The following is an 11,409-nucleotide window of genomic DNA, read 5'->3' as shown; positions in this document are numbered from 1 at the left end:
GGAAAAAAAAAAAAAAAAAAAAAGTAAGGGGATCAAGAGTTGGAGAAATAGCCAGGCATGGTGGCGCACGCCTGTAATCCCAGCACTCGGAAGGTTGAGGCAGGAGGATCACTGTGAGTTCAAGACCAGCCTGGGCTACACATTGAGTTCCAGGTCAGTCTCACTAGGTAGTGAGACCCTGTCTCAAAAAACAATAAAAAAACAAACAACCACAACAACAAAAAAACAAGAGTTGGAGAAACAGAAAAGAAAGATTTTTTTTAAGGAATTAAGATATATAATATACATGTACCAATTTCTACAAGGAATGTAAACATTATTATTACATTGAGCTTATGTAGTAAATGTGCTAATAAAAAGTAAAGAAATGGAAAAAAAATCCACAAGGACCAAAGAATCCTTCCATAGTCCCTCTAACAATGGTATGTACTTGTACCAACACTACACAAGAAGTATAAATATTATGAATTGCAAACTTGTACTTAAAAAAAAAGCCCTGGGGGCCAGGGGATTCAGCTTAGTGGTTCCACCACCTGCTGGCAAGTGCACCGTCCTGAGTTCAATCCCTGGTACCAAAAACCAAAACAAAACAAGAAAGCAAACATGTACTAATAAAAATTAAAATAAAAATACCAAAAACAAGATCTGACTGTGAAGAAAAGAAAGAGTTATTGGAACCCAGGTAGATTCTTGTCTGCTCAGACTAAGTAAAGAGCTTGAGAAGGAAAACCATTGGCCTTAGGTCTGGTCATTGAACCTGTCATCAGCTTGGTTCCTCTGAAGCCTAGAAAGCCCTGAGTCTTCTCCAGAAAGAGTTATCTTCCAGCATTGTTGGTACTTTCTGGAATCCATAAAAATAGGTGGGCGTGTGCTGGACCTTTTATCTCCCTACAGTCTGTGTTCTCCAAAATAGCTCACAAGAATTAGAATTCCCTTGAATTTTGCTGATACTAGTAGAAAGTTGCTTTTCAGTATCTTGGCCACATCTCAGGCTTCAGGAGAGGTGGACTCACATTCCTAGGACACAGAAAGAGATAACAATATGGAAGCACAAATATGCTCTAACAACACAAAGACCAGAGGGTCAATGTTTTAGTATCCCTCTTGGGCTTCTGTGTCTAGAGAAAAACGCAAGTTAATTTTCTGCGGAGGTTAATTGAAGTACTGGCTGAAGTAGCCCTACCTTTTTTGTGTCAGATGTGTGCTTAATAATTAGGGACATTGTCATTTATCTTTGTTTTGGGTTTTTGGTTTTTCTTTTTTTTTTTTGGCACAAGGTATCAAACTCTGGACCTTGTGCCTGCAATGCAGGCAGTGTGAAACCACTGAGCTAAATCCGTGGCCCTGCCAGTTATATTTGTTACTAATCTCAGTCTTAAATTGCCAGTAAGTAAAGGTGGCAGGCAGTTAAAGCATATGCCTGTAGGACACATTCCAATTTTGCAAAGGCCATTGATAATGAGAAATTTGGAGAAAAAGCTGCCTCCAGAAAGGTATCAAAATGGAAACTATCCTTCAATGAATTGCAGCATCCTCACAACCTGGATTTGTGAATTTTATGGGCATCATCATATATGGAGCCAAGAAAGGCCTGGAGAATTCTTGGAGTTGAGACACTCTCCATCCTAGTGTTTTCAAACTTTAAAAGAACCAAAGTGTAAGCCAGACCAATGTGCAAACCATCCTTAAAGTTGGCAGATTGTTAAATGACAAATACGTCTTCAAACTTGGTGAGGTGAAAATGGCATGTGTGTTTCATGCTTGAAACAGAGAGAAAAATTGAGCCAAATTGTGTTTCATAGCATCTCTTTGATCAGAATCTCTGTACCTAAGAACCATCGGGAGAGCAAAGGGTGCCTTTTGATGCTGTTTACTTTAGTTGTTTCTTAAGATGGAGGAAAAACATCAGCCTTCAACATCTTGGAAAGATGACTTTGGAAATCATGTTTGGGAGAAAGATCCTTGAATAGTACCTGGCCTTCCTCTGCTGCTTGTGAACCATTCAGGCGTGGAGGAGGATACTAGGTTCTAAACACGGTCTTCCAATAGCTTCTTGGATGACAAGGATAGGTGCATTTGGCCCATACCCATTTTACTCCCTGGCTCCAAGATCCCAAAGAACCTGCAGCTCTCACATCTCAGTTGCTTTCAGATTTGAAAGGTTGCATGCATTCTTAGGGTTAGTCACTAATACTACCTCCTGGCCCTTCTTCCACCCTCATTCTAGATTTAATCCACTCAAGCCATTTTGCTGAGTGGATCCAGACACTTGACAAGAAATACTACTTCCAGGGAGAGAGGAAGATTGAATCTCCCTTGGGTCTCAGTGATTACCTTGAGTTTACCACTTCTCTGGTCTTCTCTTCAGCCAACACCCACACTCTGCTCCAGCCCACGGTTTTGGTTTGGTTTGGTTTGGTTTTGAGATGGTAGCTCACTGGGTTGACCAGGCTGGTGGGGAACTTCTGAGATTACTTGATCTTCCTGCCTCAGCTTCCTAAGTCTAAGACTAAAGATATATTCATGATGTTTAGCCTCCCCTTCTAATTCCTCAGTTCCATTCAGACAAAGTCTTTCAACTTCTCCAAACAAACATTTTATCTTGTTAAGTATAATCAATCCACCATATACCATAACAAATGCCCAGCCCCCACCCTTACCTCTGGCCAATTCCTAGCTGTAACTTTTTTTTTTTTTTTTGGTGCCGGGGTCAAACTCACCCTTGTGCTTGCAAGGCAGGTGGCAGAACCCCTGAGCTAAATCCCCAGCCCCCTAGTTGTAATTTTGACTTAACTTCATTTAGGGCAGTGAGGTGGTTGATTGATTATGTCAGTTTGAGAAGTTTGGTTAAGATAAACTTAGCCAATTTGGCTCAGCAATTCTAGCTGCAATCCCATGGGATCCACCCTAGTGCGGCTCTTTGCCTGGGTGTTACAAAGGCGAAATGAGGAAGGATGTAGCTGCTTCTGTTCCTTTGGAGGAGCTCCGGGCTTCACCTTTGACGTCATCTCCTGGCCTCCAGCTCAGACCCTTCAGCTTCTGGCACGGATACTTCAGTCTTCCAGCATAGACTCTTCAGCCTTTTACCACAGACCATCAGCCTCCTGATACGGACTCGTAGGACACTGCAGTGAGCTCCAGACCTTTGACTAACTTCTGTAATCTCCAGTGTGCAGGCAGACCCTCTGGAGTCTTCCTCATCTGACTCTGTGGGTGGCCATTGTAAGCCAATCTTGTAAATCCTTATGTATTTGTATATCTTCTTGCATATTTGTATATCTCGCACATTTGTTTTGTTTGTTTGTTTTTTGAGGTTACCAGGGATCAAACTCAGGACCTTGCTCTTGTGAGGCAGGCAGTGGAACCACTGAGCTGAATCTCCGGCCCAATCTTACATATTTGTATATCTGTTTCTCTAGTGAATATTGACTGATATAGGGAGCCTTGATCTTAAAAGTCTGGGAGACCAACCACCCCTCAGTTCTCCCTGAAAAGGCATTTTATTTGATGTGTTATGGAACATAAATTGTAAGTGACACTGTGATACATGGGGGGTTTTAATTTGGGTTTTTCCCACTTTGGGGATCATACCATCTTCTTCATAAAGCTGATTTAAACATTTGAGTAATTTTTATGTGCCTTAAATTTTCCCTGGCAGTTATACTTTCAGTTGGTTTTCTTTTTCTGTCTGTTTCATGAATGCATACACAATTTGATTAGTTGAATCTACAGAATATTAAAAACCAATCAGGATTCATTAGATGGAGATCCAGTAATAATGATGAGATTTCGCTTTGAGCTGTAAATGGAAGGCATGCCAGAAAGTCGCGTTACAGCTTCGGAGAGCGCAGGGGAGAGAGGCAGAGTCCTGGAGCATTCGAGTCAATGCTGTGGTCCTCTCTGAGGTCTGGGTAGACACTTCCTGCATGACACCTGAGTCTGGTGAGTTGGGAACTTCAGCTAAGGTCTCTAGGCCAGGCAGGTTTTTCCTTTTTCTTTCTTTACGAGAGAGTAGGTTTTTCTTTTGTCTTTCGATGCAGTTTTGTCTTAATTTCAAACATTTTTATTTATTTTGGTTTGTGTAATTTTATAGACATTTAAAATAATGTGTTAAACATTTTATTTGAATGAAAGACATCTGCTTATTGGAATTTTACCTAATGACATTTTATATAATGTGTGACCAGTATTTATTGTTCATATCATTTGTGATTCTGTGACTTTGTTAGGTGCTTTTTCTTAAGTAAAAGGTTACAAAATAGTATTATGATTTTTTTTTTCTTTTACACAAGGAAAGGAGTGAAGGTTTACTCAAAATATCTCTAGGATACAACCTGTAACTTTAGTTAGTTACAGTGTATTGTATACTTGAAAATTGCTGGGAGAGTAGATCACAAATTAGTAAGTGTATGGGGTAATACATATGTTAGTTTGACTTAGCCATTCTACAATGTGTACATATTTTTAAACATGTGATACACCATGGATATATACAGTATTTTTCAGTTTAAAAATAGTCTTTTTTTGGTACCAGGGATTGAACTCGGGACCTTGGGCTTTCAGGGCAAGTCGTAGCATCACTGAGCCAAATCCCTGGCCCTAAAATATACTTTCTGATGCCAGGTGTGATGGAACACACCTGTAATCCCAGCACTCAGGAGGCTGAGGGGAGAGTTTTGCCGAGTTTGAGGTAAATATACTTTCTGATGCCAGGTGTGATGGAACACACCTGTAATCCCAGCACTCAGGAGGCTGAGGCAGGAGAATTGCCATGAGTTTGAGGCCAGCCTGGGCTACGCAGCGAGTGTAAGGCCAGCCCAAACTACATAGTGAGACCCTGCCTCAAAAAGAAGGAAATATTATGACACCTATTGTCCATATATTTCTTATCTTTCTCATTTGGGTTATTTGTTCAAGTGGAGGTGGAGACTGCTGGCCATGTGGCATTCCTATTCCCATTGTCCTTGGGTAAACAGGTGAGCATCCCAAATCTAACAATTGAAAATTGAAAATACTTTAAAATTTGAAACTTTTTCCTAGCCAAGATGATGCCACAAGGTCAAGCTTCCACATTGTGAAGTTTTGTTTCGTGTACATAATTACTAGAAAGAAATATTATGTATAAAATTACCTGAAGGCTATGTTTATGAGGTGTATGTAAAACATAAATAAGTTTTATGTTTAGACTTGGGTCCCATCCCCAGATAGCTTATTTTGTATATTTAGATGTTCTAACATCTGAAAAAATCCTAAATCCCGGATACTTCTGGTCCCAAGCATTTCTGATATGGGATACTCAATCTATAATATACTTTCTTTCTAAAAGGAGGCAGAGTCAGCTTTCAGCTCCTTAGTACTTACTTCCCAGGAATCTAGAATAAAATAGAGCACTGGGTGGATGTGGGGCAAATGATCATGAGGTCATCTTTTGGGCACTTGGCCGGGTGCTTGTTCTGAGACTGACAGAGATACAGCTATTGCTTCGTAGCCACTGAGTATAGAAAGCATTTGAGTAAACTGAGGACTTCCTTGCTGTTGTCAGAGCAGGGACATTGGCACTGGGTTGGTCCCTCGGTACTGGGTTGGTCCCTCTAAAGGGTGGAGAGAGGATGCTCACACTTAAGCCTGAGAAGGATGCTTTGTTCCCTGCATGTTTCCTCAGGATTCCTTGTGAGAAAGATTCATCAGGATGACCATGTTGACCCCACCAACACTTCTGGAGCTGGCTAAGCAGAGCCTGCTGAGGGATGAGGCCTTGGCCATTGGCGCCCTGGAGGAGCTACCCATAGAGCTCTTCCCACCTCTGTTCATGGCGGCCTATGCTAGGAGATACAGCAAGACCCTCAAGGCAATGGTGCAGGCCTGGCCCTTTCCTTGCCTCCCTCTGGGGCCCCTGATGACAGAACAAGAACCTCACCAAGAAAACTTCCAAGCAGCACTCAGTGGACTTGATGTGCTGCTTTCTCAGGCGATTCGCCCCAGGTGAGAGTTACCTAGTAGTCTGGGAAGGACCTTGGGAATCTGAGCAAATCTGAGCATTTGGAGTCAGGGCATACAGAGTCAAAGGGTAGGCCAGGGGCCTCTGTTGTTGCCAGTGAGGAAGCTTAGGGAGGTCTGAGAGTCATTGCTGGTGTCACTTAAGAGAATGAGCTTCTGGATGTCAGGGGTTGATGAAGTCACACAAGTGACTGGAGGAACATGAACCCACTCCTACTCAGTGGCATGTAAAAATATGAGAGCAGGGACAAGTAAGGATATCAGTGGTAAAGGGAGAATCTGATGTCTGGGGTTTGGAGTAACAGTTGAGGTCAGATGTTTGATCCCCACCCGATTCTGAGACTCCTGCTTTTAATTCTGAATTACCTACCTGTTTTCCCTACAGGAGGTGGAACCTACAGGTGTTGGATTTACGCAAGAATGAACATCAGGACTTCTGGACTGTGTGGTCTGGATCCAGGATAGATGTATGGTCGTTGATTAAACTTGAGGCTGCACAGCCCATGAAGAAGAAGCAAAAAGTGGATGGTTTTGATGTACAAGGAGAGCAGCCCTTGGGTCCCGTGAAGGTGCTATTAGACTTGTGTCTCAAGCAAGGCAGGAATGATGAAGTGCTCACCTCCCTCATGAAGACAGTCAGGAATAAAAAAGGTTTACTACACCTGTGCTGTCGGAAGCTGAAGATTTTTGCAATGCCCATGCAAAATATTGAGATGATCCTGAAAATGGTGCAGCTGGACTCTGTCCAGGATTTGGAAATTAATTGCACTTGGAAGATGTCTATCTTTGGAACTTTTGCTCCTTTCCTGGGCCAGATGAGTAATATTCGCAGACTGCTCCTCTCCCACATCCTCATGACTTCCTGTACTTACTTAGAGAAGGAAGAACAGTATGTCAACCAGTTTACCTCTCAGTTCCTCAGTTTTCATCACCTTCAGAAACTGTATTTGGACTCTATTTCCTTCCTCAAAGGCCGCCTGAACAAGGTGCTCAGGTGAGAATTTGGTTAGGTTTCTTTGTAGACCACCACAGGCCTCGCTCATTTCAGTAACAATAATGGGCATCTACTGTGTGCAGCCACAAGCAATGCAAGAGTGAAAAAGTCACTAGAAGTCAACACACTGTCTTGTTCCTAAGTATGCTATCATCTAACTGCCCAGATGGAGGTTTAGAGGTTGTCTTAATGTGTTTTTCTCTAGCTAATAATGCAGTAGCACAGACTGGATGAGTTATAAAAGGGCTTATTTTGGTTTACAGTTCTGGTCCAGGGTCTAAGGGTAACTTCTGGTGATGGCATTCTGAATGGTGTTGCCCCAAAATGGTACAGGGTGTTAAGGCTAGAGACATGAAGTGTTCAAGGATCCAGCCAAACAAGCTCTTATGGCAAACCTAATCTTCAGATGGCCTATTATCATTAATCCAGTCATGAAAGCAAAGCCCTAATCACCTCTTTTTTGTCCCCTTCCCCTAGTACTGGGGATTGGACCCGTGATCTTTACACTGAATATACCCCCAGCTCTTTTTTATTTTTATTTTGAGGCAAGGTCTTACTATGTTCCTAGGCTGGATTCAAATTCATCCTGCTTCAGCCTCCTAGAATGCTGGGATTACAGGCATGCAACACTACCCTCGGCTGATCACCTCTTAAAGGTTGTACCTGGTTCCACCTCTTAGTATGTCATAAAGGAGATTAAATTTCAACATGAATTTTGGAAGGGATAAACCATAATTAGAGTCTTAAACTTGGAGAAATGCTGTTCACAGTGATTCCTAGGATGTCAGTCTGGTGTCTGGGGAGACTGGGTTTAGAAATTATTTCTTGGGAAGTGATGTCTAGTTTAACTAAAACTATCTGAGGGAGGAGAGCGTTGAAGAACAGTAAGTCCACCTGACTTTAAACTTCATATTGCCGTCCCTACACTCACAAACCTGACATGAGTCTCTTCCTCCACACCTGTCTCAGATTTTTCTCTCTGTAGAGGGTTGCTTTGAACTCGTAGGGAGATAGGTAGTAAATGCATGATTGTGGAGATGAGAGAGGAGTGCGAATGAAGAATGGTGAACAGCGGTAGGTGGTGTACAGATAGTACAGCATTTCACGCTGATTGGTGCAGCCTGTGGATGTCACTGATCTTGGCTAATTGTTTTCTTTATGCATGTTTCCTACTAGCCTCAACCAGCCCAGAGATACAGGTGACTAGAGCCCAGGTAGCCAGAAGGAAGCTTAAGTTGAAAGCATTTTCCTTTTTTTTGGTCTCTTATTTTGAAGTTAAATTTTTTCCATTTTTGTTAATTAAAAAGCAGTTTCAATAGTATCTCTGAAACCAAAATTCAGTAGTGTCTTTCCTGGGGCTAGGGATTTAGCTCAGTGGTTCCGCCACCTGCCTCGCAAGCCCAAGGTCCGGAGTTCGATCCCCGGTACCAAAAAAACAAAACGAAACAAAACCATGATATCTTTCCTTGCTTGAGACATGAGGTCAGGCTCTACTGAGCATATCCTATTTCCACCTTAATTCATGTTCACAACAACTAGGAAGTGTGTGTTCTCTGCTTGACAGAAGAGCAAAGGAAGATTTTGAGATTTCTTTCATTTAACCTAGTTACACAGCAAAATTAGTAATGGAGAAAGGACACCACCTAACCTTGAACTTTCCTGAATGCCCCTTTGCCCTGTTCCATCCTGGGAGTTGACCACAATCAGAAAGATTTTGGGTTTGTCTTCCCCTCCACCTCAAGGCCTGGATCATCCCCACCTGCCCCACCCAGCACTGCCGCCATTCCCAAGCACTGACTGCTCTGTCTTTCCCCAGGTGCCTGAGGAGCTCTTTGGAGATACTCTCAATAACTAACTGCGTACTTTCAGAGTCAGACTTGATGCACCTATCCCAGTGCCCCAGCGTGAGTCACCTGAAGGACCTGAGCCTGAGTGGGGTCAATCTGACCACTATGAGTCTTGAGCCCCTCAGAACTCTGCTAGAGAGAGCCTCCTCCACCCTTGAAGACCTGGATTTAGATGAGTGTGGGATTATGGACCCTCAGTTTATTGCCATCTTGCCTGGCCTGAGCAAGTGCTCCCAACTCATGACGTTCACCTTCTGCGGAAACTCTATCTCCATGGGTGTGCTGCAGAATCTTCTGCTGCACACCATTGGGCTGAGCAAGCTAAACCACGTGCTGTATCCTGCTCCCTTAGAAACTTACGAAGACAACCTAGGCATCCACCTGGGAAGACTCGCCCATCTGCATGCCAAGCTAAAGCAGATGCTGCGTGATGCAGGGAGGCAAGCCGTGGTCTGGTTCAGTGCCAACCTCTGTCCTCACTGTGGAGACAAGACTTTGTATGACCCAGAACCCAGCCTGTGCTCCTGTTACCTCCCTCTTTAGTTGAGTGCACATATTCATAGCTTTATTCTGGGCGTACCAAAGCTCAGAATGTAAGTGCTTGTAGGAGAAACAGAGAAGCCTTAGTTTCAGATAACTTCTCACGTAAGTGGGAAAAGAAAAGTTGTTGTGGTTGGGGGGTCAGATGTTGATTTGGGAAGATACATCCTATAGAGTTAGAAATATACATTTGAATTTCTGCAGAAGGAATTTGAGCTTGGGAGGTACATGTGGGAGTTATCTTTGTGTGGATAGTTGTAGATAAATGGCTAGAGAGAAAGAGAACCTTAGTGTAATTGTTTTATTTATTCTGTGGTGTATAAATCACCTTCCCCATTTAGATCTCAGGAATGTCTGATTACTGATGAAATGAGCAGGCAGTAAACGTCCACACTGACTGCACTCCAGGATTTACAGTGTTCCACCCCAGGATCTCATAGCACCATTTATCATTTCCCCTCACTTGATTTTTTTCTGGGGCGTTGGTTGTCTCCTTCCTTATTTCTGTGGGTGTTTCGTGAATCGGTGCACAGAAGTTTCATCTTCAAGGTCTGAAGCACATTAAGTGCTTAATACAACCACCAGAGTAGAGTTCTTTGGGGGAATCATCACTGCTCACCCAACTGAGACCCTGTGCCCACTCTTCCCTATTCTCTGGATCCACAAGCCTCAGTCCCTGGCCTTCATTGTGCCAGTGTGGGGCTTCACTGTGCTCAAGTCAGGCACCCAGGACCGGAAGGTGATGTCGCCCTAAAGATGAGCAGGCGCCTCTAGACACTCATGCCTATCATGCTGCCTGATCCAGCTCCTGCTTGAATTTAATTAGTGACTAGTTAATTTAGGACTGGGGATGTTGCTCAATAGTCAAGCACTTGCTTAGCGCGTGAGACCATGTATTCAATCCCCGTTACCATCTAAAAGATGTAAATTGCCATATGATCTGTGCATGTTAAGGAAATAGCCATCTCAGATCCAGTGAGATGCCTTGGATGCTGGGTCGCAAGAATGAACCCATGCCAGTCCTAGCAAATAGTCTTTGGAGTGAAAGGTGAGTATGGAGGTAGGTTAAGACCACTCTGTAGGACAATCTGTTAAAAATTAAAGATGTCATATCGTGGGATTGGACATCATAGTTGTTGAACAGTTGGCTTGACTGCTTAGGGAATAGAATGCTGTCACCTTCAAGCCCCTACCTTCACTATGCCTCAGCATCCTGCCCCTAAGTTGTTGCACCTTCCTGCTGGTATAATCTCTCAGGGAAGCACCTGAGAAAAGGTTACACACTAAGATCCAGGGAAAGAGCTCTAACTCAACACTGCCCTGAGTACAAACAAGCACAGTCCTGCTCCGGAGGCCTCTTAGTTGGTGCTAGCCACGTACAAGTATGTTATATGTTGTGATGAGGGGAGGAGTGAGGGAAAATGTCCACTTTTTTCTAAAATACACCCTCTCCCAGCATCATTTGACATAGACCCAAATTACAGGGAGTATTCCCCAAAAAGGAAAACTAGCACCTTTAGGATTTGAGGGAAGTGTACCCACCCAATGGGCAAATTCTCCAGGGAAGAAGAGCAAAGAAAAGGCATTGCTTTAGGATCATTAGCTGAAAAATAGAGAAGATTTTAATGTACACCTCCTGTGGTCATTGTAAAGGTCACAGGGGCTAACTTACATAAAGTGTACATCAGAGTGCCTTGACATGGATGGTCCAATATAATTTTAGCTGCCTAATGCAAAGGCAGAAAAATAAACACCGTATGCTTTTGTCTGTTTTAACTGCTGTAAGAAAATAGCACAGGCTGAGTCATTTAGAAGTAATAGAAATTTACTTTTCGAAGTACAGAAGGCTGGGAACTTCAAAGATCAAGGCCTTAGCTTAGATGTCCTGTGAGGGCTTTTATCTCTGCTTCTAAAATAGCATCTTGTTGCTGTGACCCCTGAAGAGGATGAACACTATGTCCTCACATGGTGGAAGGGCAGAAGGGATGGAGGGATTGGGTGCTTCAATTTCTTTGATAAAAATACTAATCC

At 43.1% G+C, this 11,409-nt stretch overlaps 1 protein-coding gene across 5 annotated transcripts in view; it reads left to right on the top strand.

Annotated features, from left to right (window-relative positions):
- The window catches only part of Prame (preferentially expressed antigen in melanoma), a 15,302-nt gene extending 4,268 nt beyond the window's left edge, over positions 1-11,034 (top strand). For 2 of the 5 annotated variants that reach the window (XM_010603878.1, XM_010603882.1), the window contains exons 3-6: positions 3,721-3,942; positions 5,663-5,982; positions 6,383-6,991; positions 8,808-11,034. In XM_010603878.1, coding sequence (XP_010602180.1) covers positions 5,690-5,982; positions 6,383-6,991; positions 8,808-9,381 — 1,476 coding nt within the window. In that variant the 5' untranslated portion in view covers positions 3,721-3,942; positions 5,663-5,689 and the 3' untranslated portion in view covers positions 9,382-11,034. The remainder of the gene's footprint in view (positions 1-3,720; positions 3,943-5,662; positions 5,983-6,382; positions 6,992-8,807) is intronic. The other 3 variants (XM_010603881.1, XM_010603880.1, XM_010603879.1) reach the window with 3 other exon arrangements.
- The last annotated feature ends 375 nt before the right edge of the window (positions 11,035-11,409 follow it).

Source organism: Fukomys damarensis, unplaced genomic scaffold, assembly GCF_012274545.1.
Source record: "Fukomys damarensis isolate Sample0158 unplaced genomic scaffold, DMR_v1.0_HiC HiC_scaffold_12, whole genome shotgun sequence".
Lineage (NCBI taxonomy): Eukaryota > Metazoa > Chordata > Mammalia > Rodentia > Bathyergidae > Fukomys > Fukomys damarensis.
The sequence above is the reverse complement of the archived record's forward strand: the minus strand, read 5'-3'. Positions and strand labels throughout refer to the sequence as shown.